Source organism: Poecilia reticulata, chromosome 22 (genome assembly GCF_904066995.2).
Source record: "Poecilia reticulata chromosome 22, P_reticulata-male-v2, whole genome shotgun sequence".
In the NCBI taxonomy this organism is placed as follows: domain Eukaryota; kingdom Metazoa; phylum Chordata; class Actinopteri; order Cyprinodontiformes; family Poeciliidae; genus Poecilia; species Poecilia reticulata.
Genome location: NC_088851.1, coordinates 22,226,307 through 22,253,135, shown reverse-complemented (window position 1 = coordinate 22,253,135; position 26,829 = coordinate 22,226,307). Strand labels below are relative to the sequence as shown.

At 35.7% G+C, this 26,829-nt stretch overlaps 3 protein-coding genes and 1 long non-coding RNA gene across 6 annotated transcripts in view; 2 read left to right on the top strand and 2 right to left on the bottom strand.

The window, feature by feature from the left end:
- Nucleotides 1–1,964, bottom strand: part of zfyve28 (zinc finger, FYVE domain containing 28) — a 31,749-nt gene extending 29,785 nt beyond the window's left edge. For both annotated transcript variants that reach the window (XM_008400054.3, XM_008400055.3), the window contains exon 1: nt 1,570–1,964. In XM_008400054.3, coding sequence (XP_008398276.2) covers nt 1,570–1,605 — 36 coding nt within the window. In that variant the 5' untranslated portion in view covers nt 1,606–1,964. The remainder of the gene's footprint in view (nt 1–1,569) is intronic.
- A 2,097-nt stretch (nt 1,965–4,061) lies between these two features.
- On the top strand, nt 4,062–13,157 carry cfap99 (cilia and flagella associated protein 99). Of its 2 annotated transcripts, none has more exons than XM_081603049.1 (15): nt 4,062–4,558; nt 4,992–5,136; nt 5,433–5,527; nt 5,600–5,706; nt 6,614–6,773; nt 7,227–7,307; nt 7,643–7,702; nt 8,311–8,397; nt 8,479–8,567; nt 9,786–9,990; nt 10,638–10,779; nt 10,863–11,014; nt 11,081–11,286; nt 12,103–12,280; nt 12,623–13,157. In XM_081603049.1, exons 1-15 carry the CDS (start codon nt 4,355–4,357, stop codon nt 12,668–12,670), a joined length of 1,959 nt encoding a protein of 652 aa, XP_081459175.1. In that variant the 5' UTR covers nt 4,062–4,354; the 3' UTR covers nt 12,671–13,157. The 2 variants fall into 2 exon arrangements, with proteins under 2 accessions (XP_081459175.1, XP_008398278.2); XM_008400056.3 differs by lacking the exon at nt 12,623–13,157 and adding an exon at nt 12,354–12,544.
- Nucleotides 13,047–20,091, bottom strand: LOC145549976 (uncharacterized). The gene is made up of 3 exons (XR_014085773.1): nt 20,002–20,091; nt 15,994–16,076; nt 13,047–15,815 (listed from the first exon to the last, which is right to left on the bottom strand). It is a non-coding gene; the product is annotated as an uncharacterized LOC145549976 (long non-coding RNA).
- Nucleotides 13,767–23,714, top strand: LOC103458922 (uncharacterized). The gene is made up of 9 exons (XM_008400057.3): nt 13,767–13,953; nt 15,671–15,844; nt 18,027–18,165; nt 18,245–18,333; nt 18,532–18,595; nt 20,015–20,103; nt 20,193–20,305; nt 21,364–21,520; nt 22,470–23,714. Exons 1-9 carry the CDS (start codon nt 13,767–13,769, stop codon nt 22,625–22,627), a joined length of 1,170 nt encoding a protein of 389 aa, XP_008398279.2. The 3' UTR covers nt 22,628–23,714.
- The last annotated feature ends 3,115 nt before the right edge of the window (nt 23,715–26,829 follow it).

Sequence of the window (26,829 nt, the reverse complement as noted above, 5' to 3'; positions counted from 1 at the left end):
CTGTGGGTCGAAATTCCACACGGCCTAAAGTTAACAAAACATTTAACAAGAATTTGCGCCCTGGAGAGACGTCCACACGGTCAGCCAAGCTTCCCTGCTGCAGTCGGAGTATTATTGAACTGTTCGCCTAACGAGACGACCAAGCCTTTAATACTTCCTCTGCTGTGTCAGGTGGGTTTCTGAGTCATGCTAATTCAACTAAAAAGTTCACATCTAAAAGGTGTTGAAACGTAGGCATGCAACAATAAGCAATAAATCAATTAATCGCATGATAAATTAAAACAAACTCAATAATTTCCATCTTCATGATTCCTCTTTTCTCTCTTTTTACCAAAATCTGAAGGATAAAAGTCTTCAGTCTGATACTTTGGTCTCAACTAGTGAATTTTTTGAAGGACAATTTTGTTTATAGACACTTTATTATCCATTTTATTTGTTATTTCTGTTGTTTTGTTTATTTATTTTGGATATTTAAAATGTTTTCCAGTTCCACAGTGAAATGTTCATTCGAATTTAAAGTTTATCGATTTTTAAGAGTCTGTTCTGGCATTGTTATGCCATTACCAATACTTGAAAACGATCTCAAAACAACAATTGTATCGTTTATCGTGATAACTTAAGTGGATAATTTATTGTCCAGCACAATTTATCATGACAGGCCTATTAATTAGGCTCAAGGTCTTTTTTAAGTTTTGAGTGCACCTTCAACATTAAAAAAATCAATCCCTAATTATAGGATACTCAGTTATTGGTTTTATAAACTTATTACAAGTGATTGAGAAATTATCAGTTCCAGATGTATGAAATCCATCAAAAAATCTCCATGTCCTGTATCTTTTAAGTGCATCCCTGCTCCAACGGCTCAATTCAAAGGACTCAATCAGGAAGTTTAGCAAAGGCCTGATCGTTAACGGTTCATTTAATTCAGGTGTGTTGCATCCAAAAGTTGCAGATGATATGCAGAATAGAGGTCCTGAGTTGGAAAAAAGAAATTAATGAGGAAAAACAAATGAAAATTAAAAAACTTGAGCTTTAACTAAACATTTTACAAAAGCCTAGCTTATTTACTGGATGACAATATCATTAATTTGTTGAATTTTGCTGCAAATTTTGTCTTTATAGCCTGAAGAGTTCATTAGTTACATAAAAATAAGTTTAAATCAATGCAAATATTTATAAGATCTAATGTGCTTCTGGTAGTAACAATTTCAGAGATATAGTTTACATAATTCAGTTGTTTTTAGGTTTCGGTTGATATTAATGTTTGATAATTACATATTAATTAATGTCAAACTGATAAATTATTAAAAGAGAATCTAATTAAAGTGACAGTCTGCTGCTAAAAGCTGTGACTAAATCAGTTTGAATTGTCAGGCTCCAACAATGAGACAAAAACATCCCAACAACAACAATAAAAGCAACAACAACACCAACAAAGGGACAGCAGCTTGTCAAACATCAGGATCACAGCTAATGTTAGCCGGTCTGCAGCAGAGTCCATCGGGATGAACCGCATCAGAACCGGGTCGGGGCAAGGCTGAGATGGCCTGACGGTCCGCAGAAACTCACCTTGGGTTTATAGAGCCACTTTCTGAAGCGGTTCATGGCTCCTTCCTTTGTCACAGCCCCTCCTCAGCTCTCCTCTGCCGCCCGCCCGGTCGGTCGGGAGCCTCACGGTGACGGCGGGCTGCTAACCCAGCTAGCTGCGGTGGATCCGCTGTCAGCCGGAGAACCAGACACGGTGTACGGTTGGTTCTCAGAGTCTACACCGTGGATGTGGACCGGAACAAAGCACATCTACGGGGAGTTATTCCCATTTTTCCTCTATTCCGACGCTCAGCCTGCCTCCTTCTCCTGGACACTAACCGACTGACGGATCCTCTCTGCTCCGTTCTGTCCCCCCGATAACGTTACTTCATGACGGTCACGTTGACAACAGGCCCCGCCCACTTTCCCTGCGATGGTGCCTTCAAGGGCCGCTTCGACCAATCAGAAGCCACCTGTGAAAGTAGGACTCTACCTGTACTGCACCACCCAACTAACCTAAACCGAGCAAACAGGTTCCACAGGTTTCTGTTTGGCTCAGGAACTGCGTCTTCCTGAGAAGTGGGCAGAGTACCTGCAAATTATACTCAAGTAGGAGTAGCACTACTTCAACATATTTTTACTCAAGAAACGTAAAAAGAAGCCATCCAAGAAATTACTCAAGTATGATTAAAAAAGTGTTTGGTAAAAATCTACTCACGTAATGTAACTGATCAAATTATCAGTTATTTAATATGTAGAAGTTACATAGTCAGACTCCCCGAAATATAAAGTTAAGTGGAAATTTGGTATTTTATGGACAAAAATGACAATAGTAAAAAATAACAAAATCAGGCAAAATTATTATTATTTTTTTTTCAAATCGGTATCTTTCAAAATAAATAAATAAATAAATAAAAACTTCTGAACTTTAATAAAACACAAATCAGGTGTGTGTGTGTCTGCGTCTGGTTATTTTTTTTTGGTTAAAACATGTTTGTTTTTCTTTCAGTAGGTAGAAAATCCAGAAATTTTACTCAATTAAGAGTAGTAATACTTCATAATAAAATGACACAAGTGAAAAAGCAAAGTGTTCTAAAAATACTCCTAAAAGTATTTTTTCCTCCAAAAAGTTATTCAAGTAAATGTAATCTAATTCAGTAAACGTAAATAGTTACTACCAAACTCTGCTTTTTGATAATAGAATGACCAACAATTTCTAAGTCTTACACACCAGATTAAAAGTTCATTTGGTTTAATTTGGTTTCTATTACATCTCAATAAGTGGTTCAGAAGATGGTCTAAAACTGGAGTGTCATAGAATCTGACTACTTTGTGTCAAAGTAGACAAATTTTAAGCAATTTTGCTTGTTAGTTTTCTATTTTAAAATACATCTCTTTTCATAGTTCTCATGTGACGTCACACTTCTGGAAACTTTGTAGCAGACAGCCATCTTGGTATCTGTAACTAACTGTCATGACTGTTGCTTTGGAGTTGCTATGATAACAATAAATAAGCTACATTCTCTGTCTCATACAAGTCGATCCTGACAGCAGTGATTTTGTTGATATATCTTTCTCTTGCACATTGGTGAGATCTAATCTATTTCTTTTCGTCAGTCTTGTAGCCATGGTTCATCTATGCTATGCTGCGTCTGCCTACCAAGATGGCGGTTCAGTACAGATCACTTATGGTTCAGACTTGTGGGAACTATGTATGTTTATCCTTTCTTTTTTGTGTTTTGTTTTTAAGTAGGTTTTAAAATTCTATAACCAATTGTCTATAGATAGTTTACATTGGGTTTGCACATATTTTATATATCAGACATTCAGTAAATGTTCTTAATTGAACATTGTATTAGTATTTTTAATCTGTGCCTAATATCTATATTATTATTATTATTATTATTATTATTATTATTATTATAATAATAATAATAATAATAATAATAATAATAATAATAATAATTTATTTATTTATTTATTTATTTACAATAACCACTAGGTCAATCAAAGTGCTTTACAATGGTTAAAATAAGATGAAATATATAAAGCATAAAACATAAGAGACAGGAAAATAAAGTTAAAAACCTAACAACAAATGTCAAAGTATTAAATCCTGTGCTTAACATATATATATCTGAAGTCTTGACTTGAAGAGGCCCAGGTCAGAGGTCAGTCTTATTTCAGCCGGGAGTTTATTTCAGAGTCAAGGAGCTGCCACAAAGTAGGATCATTTGACCCAATGCTTATATTTAGACCTGGGCTCTTCCAAAAGGCCCTGATTTGAGGACCTAATGTCCTCAATGCACAAGAACAGTTAAAAGATCAGATAAATAGGATGGGGACAGACTATAAGAGCTATAAAAACTAACATTAAAAGTTTTAAATCCTAGCCAACTGTCCACAGCCCCTAACATATACAACAACTCCTTGAACAATCTCGGATAAAATTAGTTAAAAGCAATTTCCGTGTTGCAATTCATAAAGCATTTTTGAATATAATTTGAAATTCCAACAGCACGTAAAGGCAGCACCCAGCTCGCACTGACGTCAGGTCGTTCTAACGGTTATGGCGGCCAACAAAGGATCAGGATGCCGCGATGATCAGCTTGTTGTAAAACTGCGAGTGACTTTTAAAGACTGAAACAAAGATTCCTACTATAAAAAATACACCTCGCCATTTCAGACAGAGGCGGCGGGTTTCTGCTGGGTTTCAGCCATATTCAGAGGCAGCTCTGTGTACGTCAGTTGCTAGGCAACGGCTGGAGACGCTTTCTATCCAAACCTTGAATTTTTCTTTTGGTGGCGAAAAGCTGTTCTTGAAGCAATGTCTACTGAAAAACAGGCAGTTGGAAGAGAAGTTGACGATCTTCCGGTGAACCAACCAGCAACAGACTTATCGGATGATTTAAAAATGTTGTCATCCGAGTTCGGATCTCTAGTGAAAGTAGCCTGGACGTTGCTCGATAAGTTTTCAACTGGCTGCCGATGTGTGGACGAGTTCATAGAGAATGTTTCCACGGATTTACAGGTGGTACATAAATGTAAAGTCACACTAATGCTAGAGATTATTACTACGACGGCGTATTAGAGCCATTGTAAGATAGAAAAGAGTAGCACATTTCCATTTAAAAAACTCAGAAATTTTGAGATTAATCTCAGAAATTTTCGACAAAAAAAATCTTGGATATTTTTGAGTTTGAAAGGCACAATTTTTTGAGTTTTGGAAATTTTCTGAGTCTCAAAAGTCGAAAATGTTCAACTTTTGACACTCAGGAATGTCCAGATTTTTTGTAGAAAATATTTCATTTTAATGTCAAAATTTCTGAGGTTTTTTTTAATATATGTAAATATATATACATTTTTGACTTTTCAAACTCAGAAATTACCAAGTTTTTTCTAGAAAATCTCTGCAATTTTTGTTGGAAATTAACTTCTTTTTTTCCATCTGTTATCTGTTGCAGAGCTTTGATCCTCTGGAGAGGAAATTCATCCTGGACGTTTTTTCTGGATGTGTTGAGTATGAAAAGCTGCTTGATATTGTTGTCAATACTTTCTATGGTCAGCACAGAAAGTGGTTGTGCAAAAGAGATCGCAACCAGTTCATCGGTAAGTAAACCAGTGATGATCCAGTGGTGACCCTAATGGGGGACCTGGGAGCCAAGGCCCCCACTTCAAAAATGTTGGCCACCCCACTGGCCATATGTAGTCATTCTTTTTTCAATCAAGAATAATTGAAAAAAGAATCATTCTTGATTGTCCAGAGCAGGCCTGCTCTAGACACCCCATATTGATTTTCTGAGGGAGTCACTGGTATCATCAACTGCAATAATAATAATTATCATCATCATCATCATCATCATCATCATCAAAGGACCTCTGACATGTTTGTTATGTGCTTTCAGTTATCTGCTACCTCTGCATGTTTTGTCTTGATCAACTTGGACTTGAACATTTTAGCACCATAGTTAAATCTCTGGGTCGCCTGAAGATGCACTTCGTAAGTGTCTGAGCCAGAAAAAAAAAATTTGAGTGATCAGTAGATCTGCTATGCTTCTCTCTGTCTGTTCAGTTTCTAGACTTTTTCTTCTCAAACATCACCACATGGGTACAGGAAGAGTGGAACGCAATCTATGAGCCTGAATTTGTGGAGAAGCACTGGATTACCCCTCTGCTCAGGTAATAGAAACTAAGAACTACGGAAGAGCATGAGGGTCAAAAATATTCTGCAGATTCTGACTTTAAACTGAGAATTCTGACTATAATCCCAGAATTGATTTTTTTTTCTCAGAATTCTGTTTTTTTTTTGTCAGAAATCTGACTTGTTCCTTAGAATTTAGATTTTTTTCCCTCAAAATTGTGACTTTTTTTAGAACTTTAAATTTTTTCTCAGAATTTTGACCTTTTCTCAAAATTCTGACCTTTTCGCAGAATGCTGACTTTTTTCAGAATTATGTTTTCTCAGAAAAAAAGGTCGGAAAAGTCCAATTTCTCAGAATTTTGACTATTTATCAAAATTTTGACTTTGTTTCAGAATTCTGACTTTCTTCAAAATTTAGATTTTTTTTTTCAAAATTCTTAATTTTTCTCAGAATTTTGAATTGTTTTAAAAATTCTGACTTTTTTGCAGAAATCTGAAATTTTTTCAAAATGTAGATTTTTTTTCAGAATTTTGACTTTTTCTAGGAATTAAAACTTTTTTCTCAGAATTTTTACATTTTTCTCAAAATCAGAATTGCTTAAAATGTTTCTATACTACCAGGAAAATCTAGTCTTAAAATTAAAATCTACCAAATAAATTTTGAAAAGGCATTCCTAGAACAAGGTGGAAACAGTTAAGGGATTATTTTAATGTTCAAAAATAATGTAATTGACATACACTTTAGAATGTTTATATTTTTTGGATTTTGATAGAAAATGACACAGAATTAGAATTCAGATTTTTAAGCCAGTATTCCGAGAAAAAAAAATCAAAAGTTTGAGAAAAATTTTTATTTGGTGGCCCTAATTCTCTTCCACAGTTTACTGACGAGAATTTAGATCAATTTATTTCAAAGTCAAAGCAATGTGTCTGTGTGTCCTGCAGGTGGCGCCCTAAGATCAATCATCTCATGATTCAGCTCTCAAAAAAAGAAAGAAGAGCTCCAGCTAAACTCATCCACTGTCAGGATTTCATCTTCTCCAAAAATAAACTGCCAACCACACCCAAAAGGGAGCCGAGCCCTGTGCCAGACAAGTTCACACCAGTCAGGATCACATTTATTCTAACAATATTCAAAAATATCCTCCAGCAGCTCAGTTTAACTGCTATGGTTTGCATTCTGATACCAGATAGGAAAAAAATGTCTTAAATGTTGAAATAGGCAGAATAAACATAAACGTGTGAAATAAACAATGCATCCCATTTTAAATGTAAAAGCATTATAAAATGTTGCCAAACCCATTAAAGCCCATCATAATGTTTGTGTTTTTAAAAACCAACATTCAACAACTTTTCAGCAATGTCATTTATTACATTATTAGTTTATTGTTGAATAGGTGAAAATATTTAGATTTTTTTTAGCCCTTTTTACTTGACACTTTTGGTCCATGAGAAAAAAAGTTTGGACACCCCTGATTTAGAGAGTATATGTTTAAACTATTGCACATTTTAGGCAAATATCTCCTGGTACACTAAAAGTTCTGCTTTGCTTCTGTAGGTACCAAGAAGTTCTTACATAAGTCCAATAGAACTGCAGAAAATACAGGAGTGTAAAGAGAAGAACAAAAAAAAGGCTGAGGTACAACGTCACTTTGAGACCTGATGACAAAACAACTTCAAATTTAAAAAGTATTTTATTGATCCCAAATGTAAATTAAATATTGTTGTAACTCACATTCATTTAAGTTCTTCAAAATTATTGTAGATAGTATGTCAATGAAAGTGAAATGTTTTTTTTGCTGTTGTTTTTTTACATTTTGTTATGATTATTGCTTATTTAGTCTGAGATGCATTTCACAGAGTAGCAGCATCACGACCCAGAGAGAAACAGTGCAGCTAGTAAACATCTGCAGCAGAGATTATTTTACAGTCCAACATGCTCTCACTTCCACATCTGCATCTTTCCAACCTCAGAAACTTCTGCAAGCGATCCAGTACAGATGTTGGGATCCGGAGAAATCAGAACAAACGGAAGTACAGTCCCCTTATTTTACTTTATTTTTTATTAATTAATGAATGAATGAATTAATTTATTTATGTATATTGTTTTCTTTTCTGAACAAAGAAATTACTAATGACATAAAATATTTTCAAAAACTAGTTACAACTCGTTCTGAGTTGTACACCAGAGTATTATCCAGATTAATTTTTAATTTTTGATAGTCATAATATTAGCAGATAAAGAATGGCTTAAAATTAAGAGAAAAAAGTAGTTTTATGAGAAAAAGCTTATAGAATTATCAAGATCTGACATGACCTGCTCAATCATTTCAAACTCAACATTCCTCATTTTAATCTTTCACTTTTTATGTTGGAGTTCTCAAAAAATTACTACTTCATTCTCCTTTATTATGACTTTATTCTTGTAATCAAAAGAAAAAGTAGCCCTAATATTCAAAGTCCAGAATATGCTTGCCCCAGGCGCGCTGACATCACTCTGAACTATGAAAACTTTGAAAAAAAAACCCCTAGATTTTCCACAAATTAAATCATCAAAATGTGATTAATTGATAAAATCGATAACATTGTACATCGTTAGTGGAGAACAGAATAATTAATGTCGGCTTTGTTTTGTTTTGCAGAGTGTGATTTCCGAGATTAAGGCAAAAGGCGACTCCAAAATGAAGTCTGAGTCTTTTCATGCAGTAGAAATTCCTCGCACTAATATGGTACTAATCACTTGTTACACCTGCTGCACTCCATGATCGGTGTGTAAGTCGTCCACAAGGATATTTATCTGATTATTCCAGGTGGAGAGCCACTCAGTCAGGCTTAATAATGCAGCTATTTGGAGAAGAGAGGCTTTGCATGACCGTCTGGTGAAGGAGGAGCTACACAAGTAATGAAAAACATCCAAAAATACATTAATGACACACATAGATTAAATTAACTGGGATTACAATTTTTCTCAGTCGCTTTGCGCACATCTCTCTAATCATTTTTGACATTTGCAAAACATTAAGTTCATTTCTCAAAACAAATATCTGTGTCAATGAACAAGTAAGACCTTGTTTCATTGTGTAAAATATTCACCAATAAGCAACTGAAAATGTAGGAATTGCACATAATCTGTTGCATGATGTACAAAAGCATTTCCAACTTGTTCACAAATGTGAGAAAATATGTTTTGAAACAAAATGATTTGAAGGTTGAACAAGTAGTTTTATGAATTTCAAATTTGTTCTGAGAAATTCACCTGAAAAACTGAAAATATCTAATTCTAGTTATAAATAAATTTTGGGCCTCTGTAAAGTTGATTATAGCTTCATAAAACAACACATGAGGGAAGAGTAAAATATGGCTGAAACGATTAATCCGATTAATCGTGATTAATCAATTGTTGAAATGATTGTCAACTAATTTAATAATCGATTAATTGTTAACTGGATACAGATTTGCTGAAAGAACAACATTCTCAAATTAGTAATCAACTCAAAGCTTTAAAAATATAAAAATTTTGCATTTACAATATAAGAAAAACTTTGTAAATAGTTGAACTCCTCAAGTTGCAGTTTTAGCTTCACCTGGTTCAAACTCTATTAGTGTCTTTTATTAAGCATCTTTTCCTATACAATTATTGATCAGTTAATCAAAATAAAACAAAAATAAAAAATCAGCCCTGCACTGTACAGAAGCAGAAAGCACAGATCTTTTCACATGTTGATGTTTTGAGGTTACAAATGTGTTCACTAAAGGAATGTTGTGTTTTTTTCAATTTTAGATAATAAAATGTTTATTTTGTTATTTTAAAATGAAATAAATTACTGTTGATTTGCATCTTTTAATGTATTTCATTGTATAAAAAATCTGATTAATCAATTAGTCGTCAGAATAATAGATTAATCAATAATTAAAATAGTCGTTAGTTGCAGAACTAACGTAAAACAAAACATGGAGCATGAGTCAACTTGTGAATTAACTTTAAATAATTTTTTACCCAGTAGCTGTTTGTTTTAGCTGGTTTGGTTTGGTTAATCAGCCTTCCTGCCTCTTCATAATCAGATATAAACGATGTTGCTTCGCTGAACTGATTTGAAGGAAACAACTGTTTTAACAGAATAGATGAACTGGTCCAGGGAGCTGTAGACCCGTCGCCTTTCCTGCAGCGGCTAAAGGAGCTGGAGGAGCGGGAGCGCCAGGAGAAGCGGCAGGCAGAAGAACGGAGCCGTCTGGAGACTCAGATCATCGAAAAGGAGATAATTCTGATTCGCAAACGGATTGCTGAGCAAAAACATGAAGCTGCTCTGCGCAAGAAAGAAGAGGTGCGTAATTATCACTTCACGGAGTTGAGAAAATGTCTTTACTAGGGCTGCAACCAATGATTATTTTAGTAATTGAATATTCTGTCGATTATTTTGATGATTAATCAATTAATCACATAGAAAATTGGCACTATAGACAGATTTTTCATTGAATTACTTAAGCCTTTTTTATGCGATATTAGAAGCACATTAAAAGATACATTTTTAAATTAAAAACTAATATTTTATTGTAAAATACAATCATATATAATTCCTCTAATGAATTTGGACCAGGTGAAGTTAAACTACATCCCTTAAGGAGTTCTGAGGAGGATGTATGTCAAGACAAAAGATTTTTTATCTTAAATTCAATATGCATTTTGTACCGTTTTGACTTAATTACTCCTCTGATTGTGTGTCTTTCAGAATATTGCTTTATTTTTGAGACCGTGTACTTCAGTTAATGATTAATCGATTATTAGATTAGTTGGCGATTATTTCAATAACCGATTAATCGCGGTTGATCTGATTAATCGTTTCAGCCCTAGTTTTTACAGAAGATTACACAGCACTTTAAAGCATGAAGACACACTGGCGATCAGTTATTTATAACTCTTTGTCACAGATGGTTTTGAAAATAAGTTTTAAAATATCTTCTTGCCCCCCAGACTGCTCACCTCAAGCAAAGATATGCAGAAAAGCGGGTGAAGGAAGAAAAGAAAATAAAAGACTTGGTGCAACAAGTGATGGAGGGCAGGATTAACTCAAAAGTAGCTCAAGAAAGGAGCAAGAAAACAAAGCAGAAAATCGGTAGGCCTTGTCCTTTGATGACATAAAGAGAGCAATTTTACGATTCGTTTCTAATTATGGAGATCTTAACGCACATTTCACAGTGAAAGAAGTATCAGAGGAAAAACAGGAGCTGCTTCGCCAAGCCCTCCAGGAAAAACAGGAGGAGTTCAGAAAAAGGTCTCAAATTGTCCGCGAAATTCACGTCATTGAGTCGCTGCCTATCGTCAAATCGAACAAGTTCGACGAGACGGAGGTAAGTGGATTTCACAGCCGGCGTCAGGGATCCCTGCAGGAATTCTGAGCCGTCTGTCTGGGCCAGACCGCAGGCTATGAGCTGCTGGGTGAGATGTCACTGGCCGAGCTGAAGGAGAGGCTGGCGCTGCTGAGGCAGAACCAGCAGAAAGAGGAGGAGGAGCGACGCAGCAACATCCTGGAGGAGAAGCAGAAGAAGAAGCAGCAGATCCTGGAGACGCTAGACAACATCAACCTCTACAGGAAGCTGCTGATGAAGGAAGCAGCCGACAGGTTGGCTGACACGATTCATCAAATTAATCGTGATTAATCGACTATTGGAATCATTATCGATTTATTTAGTAATTGATTAATCGTTATCTAATCGTTATATAAAAAAAAGACATATACAGAGCAGTACAAAATATGAATACATTTTGAATTTAAGAGGAAAATTTTACTTGTCTGTAAATATGTTCTACCCATAACTCCTCAATTTGTATAATTTTAGTTGCACCCAATTCAAGTTAGGTTTAAAAAGTCTCAGATTAAGCATTTTTTGCTATCCATTTATTAATCGGTTAATCCAAAAATAGCCAGCAGATCAGATCTATGCAGTACTGGTGTTAAGTCAAGCAAAAAGGTCTGAGTTTGAGAAGTATTTTTAACTGTAGATGCTTCTTTTGCTACAAATAATCAACTGTTCACCAAAGGAATCATATGTAATTACATGTTAGGCAATAAAATATTTATTTTCTTATTCATTTTTATTTGCATCTTTTAATTTGTTGCTAATATTATGTAAAAAATATTAGGAATATAAATAAAAATCAACAGAATGTGACTGTTTAAAAAACAAACAAACAAATTAATCAATTAATCGTCAGAAAAGTTGATTAATCAACAACTAAAGTAATCGTTAGTTGCAGCCTGAATCAGAACATAAATGTGACCGATTACAATTTGCACTTATGGGGCTTTTGCTGTTAATTTCTAAACTGACAATGTATTATAAGCCAAAGTTAGCCATAAAGGCTAGTTTTCACCTGTAGTCCCTCAGGTGAAATGCAATACATTTAAGGGCAATGCGATTCTTTTGGCACCTTGCAGGAAAGAGGAGCAGCGAGCCCAGCAGGAGCTCCTGAAGCAGGTGGTGAATGAGGACGAGACCATTGTGGCTCTGAAGAAGAAGCTGGAGGATAAGAAACAGGCGTTCCACAAAGTGAAGGAAGTTGAGCGGAGCCAGCTCAAACCCAGCAAAAGGCTCGTCAGGAGAGAGTCTGATCAGGTGAGTTTCCTGCAGGGATCCATCAGTCTTCCTGCTTCGACATCAGTTGTTCTCCTCTCCTTCCTTCCTCCAGAAAGAGTTAAAGGAGATAACATGGGAGGAACTGGAGCAGAGCTTAGCCCGTTACGTGCAGGACGCCAAGTGATTCAACCTCTTCGGAGAAAAACATGTGAACGATACTCCCCGATATGATTCGTGTTTCACCTTATTGTTATTTTAAACCATTCTGACTCATTTTCCATCCATTAAATCTCATTAAAAATGTCCCAGTGTGCCTGAGGTTTATTCACAGAATCACAATTTGTTGCACCACTCTTGTTTTAAGAGCATATTTTGTTTCAGTTCCTCCAACAGCTTCAAGAAGCAAGAAAAGGTGAAAACAGGAAGTGAACCTTCAACCTCTGACTCACTTGGGAATTTTCCAGAACACATCGTCCACTAACGTTACTCAGAAAGTCCAGGATCATCCTGACTGCTCACTGTTTTCCCACCAACTTAGAAGACCGGATCAGAATTATGTTAACAAATGTGTTGCCATACAAAGAGAATAAGCTTTATCTATAAGGGCTTTCCATACAGTCAAAGTTTAAACAGAGAAACGTTAAACTACTTGAAATACGATCAATTAAATGATCAAATCAAGAGAACAGACAGTTAAAACAAGCAAATATTAATAATAAAACATGAAAGAATAACAGTAAAATAAATGAATCACTTCCAGAGAATGAGGAACTGTGAAATAAGGAACTGAGCCAGGGTCACATGATGAAATAAATACTAAAGTTTGTTTTGATGTTTATTGTTCATTTTAGGATACCATGTATTTGCTTTGGTTCATTCTGTATGTTACATAATAAAACCTTGATCTCATGAAAAATATGTAAATACTTGATGAATAAAAAGATTTATGTAAATAAAAAAATCTACATCATAAATGATTGAAATGAATAAAAAATGTTTTGCACAACATAAAATAAACAGAAAAATGTCAAAAATATGAGATAAACATAAAATATATAACATGAATGTCTGATTTGTTTGATTAAAAATATTTAATCAAACAAATAATTGATCTGAACAGGCTTGGATGAAAAATTATTGATCCACATATAAAATATATAACATTGGAAATAATTTATGTAAATGACAAGTATTACACAGTAAATTATTGTTGTGGAAAATAATATAACATTAAAGATGTTGATGTCGGAGCTAAATACATGATTATTTACAACAAATACTGATGCAAATAAAAATATGTCATATAATAAATGGATGGTCTAAATGAAAAATAAAATTATACAGTAAATAATTAATTTAAACTGTATTATTTAGCGTAAGAATAAAAAACATGAAACGTAAATAACTGAAGAATTCCTGAGAGTCTTTTTGGGGCAGTGGCGCCCCTGCTGGCCGCTGCCCGTAACTGCAGCAGCTCCGGCTCCTGCCCATTTTCTCTCGGTTTTAACGTCCAAAGTAAAATCACATGACGCGCATTTTGTCATATGACAGCGATGAGAGAGCTGATTCTTGGCTGAATAAGGTTCTGGTGTTTTCAGAGCCGCTGCGGGATGAGATGCTGCAGACAGACCCAGGCTGGAGGTTCGGGCTGATCCGCAAGAGGATGGACCGTCTGCGGCTCCTGTCTGCCCTCACCGCTGCTTGTTTCGTCGGTGAGTTTCACCAAAACAGGAGAAAATAAAAAAGTAGCGGATTATTTTTGAAAGAAAAATAATGAAACTCTTAGATTCGGAGATTAAATAATTAAACCAGATTCTACAAAACTCTGATTTTGTTGTGAATATTTTTTTCAGATATTCCTTTTATAACTTGCTTAAAACTATTTTATCTGACTCTTTTTCGGGTTTAATCACAAGATTATACATCTAACTGCATAGTTGGCGCCTTTTCTTTTGTTTTGCTCACAGTAGAATAACTTTATCCCTAAACGCTCTCATCTTTTAGTCGTCTTTGCAATTGCTTTAATATTTTTGGAGATTTCTGACCATCACATGACTCTACACTGCTGAATAATTGAATTTTGTGAGGATGGTGGCTCCTATTCAAGAAAGCAGTTAAGCACATGCCTTCTGTGATTAGCGCCACAATATGGGCTCTGTTTGCGTTTCTACCTGCTGCCTCCACTTTAGCACGCAGGACGGATTTCATACGGAAGTTATTCACCACAAACATTTATCCGGGTGGAAAAGTTAGACCTGGCCATTTATCACGGAGCTGGAGTCGTATTTAGTCTAAGTCAGGGCATTTTCAAAGTGTGGGGCGTGGACCTCCTGGGGGCGCCTGAACTCTAAACGGGGGACATGAGATGAGGAACAAAAATGAAAAAAGAAAAACTAACTCACTAAGCTATGATGAGTAAAGAAAGTCTGGTTTGTGATTATTTTTTATAGTCTGGATTTTCATGGTTTTGGTCTGAAGATGCTCCACTATGGTTGTACTGTTTGTAAAAAAGAATATACAGTAAAAAATAAACAGCAATATTTTTATTTAGCCTGTCATAAGAGCCAAAGAAATGGTGATTTATTTTTCAGTTATACTTTATATTTTTTTATAAAGGTCAGTTAGCAACAGTTTGCTAGTTTGTTAGTTAGCAAGCTATAAGTTTAGCTTAAAATAAATATGCCATTAGCAAGCTAATTTTTTAGCTTAAGACAAAGATAATTAAATAGCTAGCTATATATTTACTTTGAAGCTAAATGTGTATTAGCAAGCTAAATAGTTAGTTGGTAAACTAAATAGTTAGCTTCAAACTAAAAATGTATTTACGAATAAATATTTAGTCAGCAAACTAAATAAGGAGCTGCAATCCAAACCGTTTATTTAGCAAGCAAAATATTTATTTTCAACTTAAATATTTAGTCAGTTAAAATTTTAAACTAAACAAATATTTAGTATGCAAGCTCGATATTTAATTTCAAATTAAATATATAGATAGCAAGGTTTTGAAGCTAAATATGTGTTTAGCTAGCTACATATTTAGTTTAAAGCTAAATATTTAGCTCACCAGAAAGTAGTTTATAATCTTAGAACAGCAAATGACAAGGCAAGTGAAGCATCATATCCTGTGGCGCTATGCCTAACTAAACCAGGTAAACCTCAACAATAAACAACAACAGTGTAAATGTTGTCTGACTGCAACATCAAGTACAGCAACAACAAAAAGTTTATAGAAATATTAGCGATAACATATTGAAAACTAAGTTTAACTGAGCAGATTTTTGGTCGTTTATTGAAGATCAGGTTTAGCATCCAGTTTTGAATGATGCAGTCCGGTCCACATCATTATGTGGTTTTTATAGGTTGGGTATTCATGTCCTGGTCTTGTCAGACAGCTGTTTGCGGATGGATGACCGGGTTCTTCTCCCTCAGGCTTGGTGCAGAGCCAAACCACGCTCGCCCCTGCTGTGATGAACACCACCGCGCTGCAGAATGCTACCGTTGTGACTCCAACACCCGTGATTTTCAGCAGCACCACCCCAGGCTGCTTCAGTTTCAACGCTTCTTCTTGTGAGGCCTGTGCGCCGGGGTCACAGTACGACAACAGTGAGTCAGTGGTTCTGAATTTACATCAGCCGTCTGCTTTTTCCAGACCTTCTACTAAAAGTGGGCATTTATTATATCGTTTAACATTTATCATGACACATTTCTTATTGTTTTCATGATAAATTTCTGTTATTTATGTTAAAGATTACCTAAAAGGCTTCCCTGAACAGGTTAGGACAGAGGGCCCCAAACTGTGGGGCGCCGTGCCATTGCAGGGGGGACGGGAAGCCGTCTGGATGAAAAAAACAAACAAAAAAACATGAACATTGTATGTGCTGGGTTTTTACCTTAGAATGGCCACTCTGTTATTCCTCTGTCAATTTGATACATTAGAAACTTCCGCACTTCCCATATATGTGTCCTCTGTCACTTTTATCAGCAGTTAAAACTGTTTTAATCCGTTGTTAACATGTCGTAATCTGTTTTTCCGAGCCGCCTTTAAACGCAACATGAGCGCTACGACGCTAGCGCTGGGTTTACACCTGTGCAGCAGTGAAGGAGACCTGCTGCTGCTGTGCGGAGCTACGCAGGTGTGTTAAAGTCATGGCAGCAAACCAGCAAAACGCAAAGAACTTTGCACAGTTTTCCCCCCAAACTAATAGACTGTTGAGTAAAGCTGTGGAATGCAGGTAAAGCTAGCTAAAAGATGACTAGCTAGCTAATAACAAGTTTAAGGTGCTGTATTGATAACAAGTAGCTTGTAGGGTACTGGTGTTGTTGTCTTTGTTCAACTACGATTCATTTTGCCCCCTCCGCCCCCTTGTTCGCCTGGAGCCGGGGCTGAGTAGAACAGGGAGTCTCTAAGAATCCACCTCCCCCCCTTCGCTCACACACATCGTTCAACCAGACAGCTATTTGTAAGGGGGGGCAGAAATAGTTTGGAAACCACTGGGGGGGCAGGAGAAAAAGTTTGGGAACCACTGGGTTAGGATAGGTCTATGGGCGAAACAAAACATGTTCATTACACTTTTTACACCAGAATCAGTCTTTGATAATCAGATTTTAGTCTGCTCAGTTCTTTCTATTTTGAGCAATTTAAGGGCGTCTTGTCACTTTAAATCCAAATAAGCTGTTGCTGGGCACACCCCAAGCTCAACGTTTACACTGAAAACGGCAACAAACGGATACACAACTGTCTCTGAACATTTTACAAAAAATTTTTTCTGAATAGTAAGTCAACAACAAAACACTCGTTCTTTCCAACAGTTGTTGTGAAGCACATTCAGCAATGAAACCAGCTGACCAAACAAAACAGAGCTCCACTTGGGTTGCTAGGTAACTGCTCTGGGCAGCCGTTACTTAGCAACGGCTAAGTACTTAGCCGTTACTTAGCAACGGCTAAGTAACCGTTGCTAAGTAACGGTTAAGCACTCACGGATTATGACTTAAAAATCTGGAGGTTTTTGAAACGACTCATTTTCCAGACATAAAAAAACATCAACTTATTACTCAAAAGCAGTGGTTTTCTTAAGCGCTTAGGGAAATTTTAGGAGGAGCTGGAGCCCAAATGAAAGTACAAAAATGTAGAAAATATTTTTTTCTTATCATAACCCTTGTTATTGTCACAATAATATCACAAAATATCACGCTAAAATTCTGAATCCAAATCGTCCACCTCCACCTTCTACATTTGTAACATGTTTGCCGTCTCAGTTCTCTATGACGGCCATTTTATGCATAAAAAAAAAAGACGTAGCAAATTCCTGCCAAAAAATCACAGGAATTTCCTAGAAAAACACATGAACATTTCTGAATTAGAAAAGAAAAACAAAAATATTAATGTGAGATTCATCTAAAATATTTTCCAGAAAAAGACTCGGAAATTTTTAGATTAATCTTAGAAATTTTCTACAATTTCAAAAATATTCTAGAATTTTTTTTTTTTCAAATTTCCAACAAATTTTCTAGAAAATCTCAGAATTTTCAAATTTTGACTTTTGAACAAAGTTGTTTCTTGCAAAGTTTCAACTTTTGAAACCGAAAAATGTCCAAGTATTTGTCTGGAAAATTTCTGAGATTAATCTCAAAATTTTCGTTTTTCTAGCAAATTTTAACTTTTCAAACTCAGAAATCTTTTGGCATAAAATTTACTCCTCTTCTCTTCCTATCTTCAATGGCCCTGTTACGCTGTCATAGGTTTCTCCCTAAATGAATTGAAGATTTTTTTTCTTTGCCTCCTCAGACACGCTGCTGTGTACATGCTGCCCTGATCTTGGGCTCTGTTTATTTCCTGGAGCCTGTCTTCCATGCAAGACAGGTTTCTATCAGCCACTGGCAGGACAGCAGGAGTGTCTGGCTTGCAGTCGGGGCTCCTACTCAAAGTAAAACCTCACATCTCTAAAGCTAACCCCTAAGGCTTTATTTTTTTATCTGTTAGCTTGATTTTCTCCTTCCTTCCAGTTTCACTGGGAGCCCCTTGTGCCACCCATGCCCTGCTGGATCCTTCAACAACGACACAGCTGCAGAAACCTGCACAAGCTGTTCCCCAGGTATGTTTAACTTTTTCATCTAAAAGTCATTCCTGTGTTGTTAATCAGTGACAGAAAATCAATATGAAGAAGTGAAAAACACACAGATTCACGTCGAAGTGCAGTTCAAATATGTGGAGGACATGTTTACAATACTGCAATCTAAAATTAGGTAGAAACCGTGACTCACGCACGTTATTTTCCACCTTCTGCTTTCAGGTTTGTTTGCATCAAAGCTCGGCTCTACTTCCTGCACACCATGTCCCCAGGGAAGCTTTTGCAAGTAACTTGTTCTTATTTTATAGTTTTGTTTGTTGTGTTCCGTAACCAGAACCCAAAATGGTCAAATGTTTGTCTGTTTTTGTGCAAAAAGGGGAAAAAAATAATCAGTTATCTAACCTTTAAATTGAACATCACATGCCTCCATCCCATGGCTGTTTGCCACCACACACACACACACACACACACACACACACACACACACACACACACACACACACACACACACACACACAGACTGAACAGCTGGGGCTCTGAGTATTCACTGCATAAAAATCAAAGCGCCGTGTATTATCTCTTCTCGGTGACTCTGAAAGACGCTTCCTGTCTGAGATTCTGCAGATAACTTTCTTTCAGCTTCCCAAAGCATTCTCGAGGAACTCTTTGTGTTTTATTTGCTCTGTGCCGTTTTGTTTATTTATGCACAGTGGTGCTTTCAGTTCCTAAATAAAACACGATCAAGCAAACCAGACTGGATTATTATAACTAGGTTCTGCTAGGCTTCTGCACATGGATTATCACTTCATCGATCAAAACAGCTTTAAAGTCAGGAGAAATTTGACACTTGCGTTGGTTTTTACCTTTGTTAATCTTTCTTTAGAAGGAAGAAAAACTTTTCTTCCTCAGAGTTATTTCCACTCACAGCATGACCCACTTTCTTTTCTAATTAGCTTTACACTTTGATCTCTTCAAATATTTCTCAGATTTAGCAAAAATTATCAGATTTTTTTTTTTTCTCCAGAAACCGAACAAAGACCTGGTCACGATTCCATTTGTTGGAAACAAATGCATCTTTAAAGGGGACCTACTATGCATAACTCACATTTTGTGTGCATTTATTCTTCCATTTGAGTTTCTACTGCTTCTAAAAACATTCCAAGCACTTAAAAAAACACCCAGCTGTTTTTTGTCACTAAATTAACATTTTTGGTGTCTAGAAAATGAACCATTTCAAAACAACCCGAATTGTTTAGTTTCATTTGACAGGCACTGCGACATTACCTAGCAACCGTACTTGCACCCAGCCCTGTTACCTAGCAACCCCAGCCCGTCAAGTAACTTTTCAGCAAGATATAAGAGGTTGTTTTAAATCAGTAATTCCTTAATATTGATTTAAAAAACCATTAGTTCCACTTGCAGATTATTTCACTTATAATGTTTGGAAATGTTGTTTTGAATTAAATAATCTGATAATCTTTTTTTAAAATCAATAATAAGGAATAATTAACTTAAAACAAGCTCCTATATCTTGCTGAAAGGTACTTAGTTCTGAATGATTTCAAGTGTACTAAGATATAAACTGGACCAAAAACACTTTTTTATTTTGCAGTGGAGACCCATCTTCGGTCTTACTTATTGCAGCCTTGAAATCCATTCGGGTTTTTTTTTAAACAACCTTAAGGATCTTACCTTCTGTTGGCAGTTCGTCTGGTTGCACCCAATGCCCGATGTGTCCCGGAGGAACAGAAGCTCTGCAGACCGCCGCTAAAGACTGCACCCCCTGCCGACCAGGTTCACATTAGCATTTTCCTGCAGTTTGTTTTTAAAAAATCCAACAAAAAAGCAGAGGAATTGTTGTGAATCCAGTTTGGTTTCAACAGGCATGCACAAGGCTCCCCATCAGACGATGTGTCAAATCTGCAGCAGCGGCTTCTACCAGATCCTCTGGGGTCAGGAGAGCTGTGACCTCTGCCCCGAGAACCACTACTGCCCTGTGAGCGCCACACACTCTCAGAACAAACAATGGTGGAACTGGAAGAAATGCCGCGTCCAGTTGTACTCGGATTTAGAAAATTCGGACTTCCCAGTTGGAAAAGTAAATTAGAATGCCCTCAAAAGTCATATTTCCCACTGGGAAGACATGTGCTTCAATATTGCTGCTTCTCACATCAAGAGTAAAACATGTTTATCTTACAAATTACATTTAAAAAAGTCAGTCTAAAAATCAATTCTAAATATAGCGCTTGCAACTAAACTGAAAAGAAAAATTGTGTTTGTTTATGAAAAGTAAAGCTTAAAATTGTTCGTAAGAGCGATTGCTAACAATATTTATGGGCGTCGCCATGTTGAAATTCCAACTTTTTAGAAAAGGGGTTCTCTAACGATTAAAAGTTGGCGTTTCTAAAGAAGAAACACTGGCTACTCCCAGCAGCAGAACTCTTTCAGGAACTTACAGAAATCCTCTGGGGTGACTGCTTTAAAAAGATGAACAAGAAAACAAGAACTTAAATACAATTTCTTTGTCTCAAGGCCAGTTTATATTACTTTTTAATTGTTCTTTTTAATGTCTTTATTAATTTTTTTATTTCTTATGTCAGTTTCACATTATTTCATTAACCAAAAGGCTATCAGCATTTAGCCCTCCCTACTTAAAAACAACTTTGAAAAATCACTACTGATTTTTATTAGAACAGTGTGATTTATACTCTTATTTTGAAAATGTAACCGGATGTTCTGTTAAAAGAGGCGGGAAGGGAGAGACGACGCTAATGTCTGGTAGGCTAATACAGTCTGTCTGTTATTATAAGTGCTAATACGTCTTCTGATATCCTGGTGTAACAGTCATTATGCTGTTTGGTTCCTAGAGATGAATAGGTATCACCTCAAGGGGGCGCCTATTTCCTTTGTTGTTGCACTATTGTACAGAAGAAGAACTAGTCACACTGGGTTACAACAGCAAGCTCGTCAAAACGCAGTTCCGAGTTCCCACTTCCCAGGCAACTGGAGCGCAGCAGAATACCTTCGTTATATGACGGAGCGGTTTTCTTTCAGAGCCCCGACGTGAACCCCATTCAGTGTCCGAGCGATGCTTTCTGCCCCAAAGGCAGCACGGCTCCGGGTTACTGCATGGAGACGTTCTTCAGGAAAGCAGGGGACACCTGTGAACTGGCGCCGGTTACTATCGCTCTATTGGTCATCGGAGGAGGCGGTGAGTGCAGTTGGTTTGAACAAAATGACAGAAGTTAGAAAATAAGCTGCTGTCAATTAATTTATTTTTTTAGAATGCACCCCATGGTTTTCCACAGGAAGGTGTGATGTGAGCGCGCCCAGGGCCGCCATCTTGTTTTACCGTCGTGTTTTACAGCTTCTATTTGAACTTTGAATTCATATCAACTCCATGATAAAGTTTAAGGGTCAAGCTGCTACAATTTTTTAAATACAATAAGAAAATTATAATATTACAAGAATAAATTCGTAGTAATATATTACAAGAATAAAGTTGTAATTTTATGAGAACTTCAACATGAATAATAAAAATTAATTATACAAACTTTTTTCTCATTAAAACAACTATTTTAATTTTAAAATAGTTTTAAAATTTAAAAAAATATTTTTTAATTAGGAAAATTAATAAAAAATATTTTAATTAATTTTGCATCTTTATTAAAATTGCATCTTTATTCTGTTAAAACGATGACTATTTTCTCATAATTAAGTAAAAATTCTCAGCTTCTCCTTAAAACGGTCGTATAATTCACATAAGGAATGATTGAAGTGAAAGCCACTTTTTGAAAATATTTTCTATCATTTTTAGAAAAGAAAGAGGAAAAAATGTATTAAAATCAGAAATCTTATTTTTAAGTGATATCACTCAGCCCAAATTTCAATACATCTAAGAGGTCTCTAAATTATTTTAGTATATGTTGGGTTTGTTTTTTTCTTGTGGAACCAGATTTTTTGTAACTCATTGCTTCTTTCAGGAAGAAGTGGTGATATCTGAACACATTTCTTCTTTTCTTGTTTTATCTTCATACGTAACTCGATCTTATGACTAAATGTGGCACAGTCAGCTGTTTGAAGTTAAAACATAATGAATAATCAGAGTCATGCTGAAACATCAGTGCAATCTTTGATGACTTCCTGTCTCTGTTCTTCAGTGGCCTTACTTCTCATCATTTTGTTGGTTCTTCGTCGACGCCGGGACTCTGACAGAGAGCTGGCGGTCGCCCGGGCTCCTCTACTGCGCAAAGAGCGACCTCAGGGTCGGTACTACGGCCTGCCCTGCGACACGGAACCAGTCTATGCCGGCTGGTGAACCCTTTCCAAACTGAACTGCAACTTCAAAGGTGACCTATTATGCTTCCTTCAACATATTAGGATAGTTTTATGGGCTGCACAAAAAATGCTCATGCCATTTTTTACATAAAATCTCTCTTAGATAATGAGATTTTAGTCTGGTAAATTCTGCTTATTTTGAGCTGTTTTAGGTACTCTTGTCACTTCCAAATAAGCTCAACATTTGGAGTCATATATGAAAATGGCTGCAAATTATACAACCATACCTCTTTGAAAAGCGTTAGTAGAGCCTCCCGCACAACCAGCAAGAAGCCAGAAAGTGGTTACATGATGGTAAGTCAACAACAAAAAAATGTTTTTTCAGCAGCCATTGTACAGTGCATGCAGCAGTAAAACCAGTTGATCAGAAAGTGCTGAAGCTGGCGCTGGTTACTAGGTGATGAGCGAAACTGCTGGGGTTGCTAGGTAACGGTGCAGCACCCTTTGTGACTTAAAAATTTGGATGTTTTTGAAATGGCTAATTTTCCAGACACAGCTGGATGTTTTTTTGTTTATTTATTTATATATTTTTTTAAGCACTTGGACTGTTTTAAGAAGTTGAGATCCAAATCAAAGAGAAAATGTGAATTTTGCATAATAGGTCCCCTTTAAAGTTCTGAACTGGTGCCTGAAAACACCTAAAATTACCTAAAATGAGAGCGACAAACAAAGGTGAGTAATTCTGGGATTTGTGATGTCATCTTTTACAAACTGTTTAACTGAGAAAAACAGCCTCTTAAAGTACTTTAATGTTGGATAATTGGAGTTTTACTTTAAAATGTGGTGGAAACCATGTTTTTTTTTTATTATGGAAATCACTTTTTACACAGTTTTATTGTTGGAGAATAATAAAGGCATTGTTCATTTCAGTTAAATGTATCCCACATCCAGCTGTTTGGATGCATTCAGTGTGCTGTAAAAATTTTGTTTCTTTATATTTGGCTTGTTTTTTCCTTTGGAAAAATATCTGCTGATTGCTGTTTATTTGCTTATTTTGATGTATATTATGTTGGATGTTTCATTTGTGGGTTTTAAAAGTAAAATAAATAAAAACAATTTGATTTTTATCTGTTCTCAGTCTCGAAATTCTGACTTTTTGCACACATACTGAACCAACACAGAACTTTATCTGTAAAAAAAAAAAAAGTCAAAACATGAGGAAACACTGCAGGTTAAGATGAAAATATCTTCTGCTATCTGAATAACCAGCACTGCTACAACCCATAAACACGTCTGTCACAAAATATATATTTAATCCCCCAGCACTGAACTCTTACTCTCTGAGGAGGCAGACCTAAATATTCATCCAAAGACTGTGACAAATGGACCATCTGAAGATCAGATAAGCATGTCTGCAGAGGAATGTTTCCATAGCAAATCATCAATAAATCAAAATATCAGCAGAGGATTTCAGGAAGCAGAAGCTGCTTTGAAGGTTTTACACAAGCAAAAACTGGATTTCTTTTTTATTTCACAAAGGTCAGGGACTTGTTTTCTTTTTTGTGAAGAAAGGATAATTAAATAAATCAAGCTCATGAGATCGTTTTCCGCTTTATGAGCCTGACATTTCTCTCTGTGTTTTTTTATTGGTACTTTTCCCAGGGAATTTAAGTTGTATTTTGGATGCTATGATTTTCTAGTTTTACTTATCTTTTGTAGCTACCTATTTTAATGAAAGGCACAAAAGAATTCAAATGAAGTTGAGGAAATATGTACATCTGATAAACAGCTCAGTTTTCAGTTTATCATTTAAAATATTGCAGCTTCTACCCTACGGAGAGCCATTTCAACCAAAATGGGTGAAATAAATAAAAAAAAAAGTTAAATAAGTAATTGTCATTTTTATTTCCATTTATACATTTATTTATTACCAAATTAATTTACCCATTTTTATGTTCTCATTTTCATTTGTCCAATTTTAATTTTTCCCTTTTTTCTTTACCCATTTTTAATTTATCCCTTTATCCATTTGCCAATTTTTCATTAATCTATTTTTCATTTAACCACTTTTCAATTTCCCTTTTTTGGAGACATTATGTCCTGATGTCTGTTCTAATGACCCAGGGTTGCTCAAGTCCTTCGTCTGTTGCCTACCCAACCTTTTCTTTGGAAAGTTTAAGTTGTTCAATTTGTTACAAAATAAGCCGTTGGTCCTTTGTGCTCTCCTGTTGGTTCCTCTTTTCCCTCATCCTTTCACCTACCATCTACCTCCAACACATCATTAGTGATCTTTAGTTCCACATTTTGCAACATTTCCAGTTCAATGTCAAAATCACTTTTATAACCTTTTTAGTTTATTTGATTTAGCATTCATTTATAATATAACCAAAATTTATTACTCTTATCTTAATGTGAGTTAACTACATTTTCTGAAAAGAAACAAGGAATAATTCATTATTCTATTTATTTGATACCAAAGTTACAGTTAGTTGCTTTACTTGCAAGTACTTCCACAAGTGTAAGTATTCTCATAAGTAAACCAATATTAATTTAAGTATTTTACTCTGGTTAGCGCCCCCTTCAGTTCCGGAGTGCCATGGTTCCATTTCCAAATAACGTCTTAGACTGAGAGTGGTCCGTGTCCGCACTTTGTTTGCTACAGCGAGATGTACTTGGAGAATGAATACATAGACAACTATGCAAGGCCGTTTTATAACATATATTTGGTTTTGTCTAACTGTCTGTAACTACATTCTGGATATATAAAAATGCATTTTGACTATTCAAAACTAAATTTGTATTGAAAATAACTGAAACATACCTAGAACTACTTATTGCATTTTTAGATATCTAAATTAAGAATTACACGTAAGACTCTCGGTGCTGCTACTGAGCTACCCAAACAATTGCCTGCAGAATATAATGTTGTTTAGCAAGACATTTTAACATCAATTTGTTTAATCTCACTGTCCATAATTACTTTCGAATTACCTAAAAATGCATATTGTGGACAAAACTAAATTTTGACTATTTGTAATGTTAATTAACATATCTGAATTTACTATTAAAAACAATAATTTATGACATTTTAAATTTTGACAAGTCAGTTACTCTCAATATATCTCAAATGATGTCACTGCCTCTGTCATTTGACGGTACACATATTCATTATTATAACTTATCTCAAACGTAATTATTACTACTCTAAATTATATGTATACATTGTGCCGTTAGTGTTGTTGCAAATGTAACTTTAGCACCCCAACAGGTGATTTTGTGAATAGCCAGAAGTGACATCACAGGAAGTAGAAATTGATGGATGTTTTCATGGTGCTTGATAACCGACTAATCCACGTATATCTGCTTCCACCCAACCCAAACTTTAGTCTGTTAATATTGTACTTAGTTCTTCCCTCAAACTTTAACTAAACTTCACACAAAACTACATTTAACACTAGAGAGGTTATCTTGTTTTATCATGTTACAAAAATGTAAAATTAATCCATTAACAAATGCAAAACTCTTTTCTTTAATAGAAACAGAAAAACTAATACAATAGAAATTTTACAAATTCAAACAAAAATGTAAACAAAACTGATCAACTTAAAAAATAATTTTAGTTGCTCCAACTCCAGCTCATCATCTTCTGGTTCTTGCTGTTTGGGTTGCTGCATAAATTTTCTCTGAAAGATTTTAGCATAAAAAACAATGTCAAAACACATATTGCATTTGAAACTGAATATAGTAAAATAAATTCTTAGGACAACCCACACCACGAACAATAAGAAAACTAAGAAATACCGATACATTGTCTATAAAATGTATTGACTTCCTCTAACCCACATGTGTCAAACTCAAGGCCCGAGGGCCACATGTAGCTCCCGGTGCTTTGTCATGTGTTCGGTTAACTACCAAACTAACTCAGTAAATAGACGAGTTTGATCAGCCCTTTTCTGACTTTAAATCGCAGTACTCTGGTTTTGACATCTTTGTCAATCCTTTCACCGCCGATATCTGCAGTGACCCCCACTGCCTTCAGATGGAGTTAATTGAGCTTCAAAGCGACAGTGGCCTGAGAGCGAAGTTCCGTGATGTTTCAATTGAGGACTTTTACCGTCTACTGCCCCTGATTTGATGCCACAGCTCCGACTCCATGCAGCTCGTGTTTTGATTGGAAGCACCTATCTGTGCGAACAGATGTTTTCAATAATGAATTTAAACAAGACCAAGCACAGATCTCTC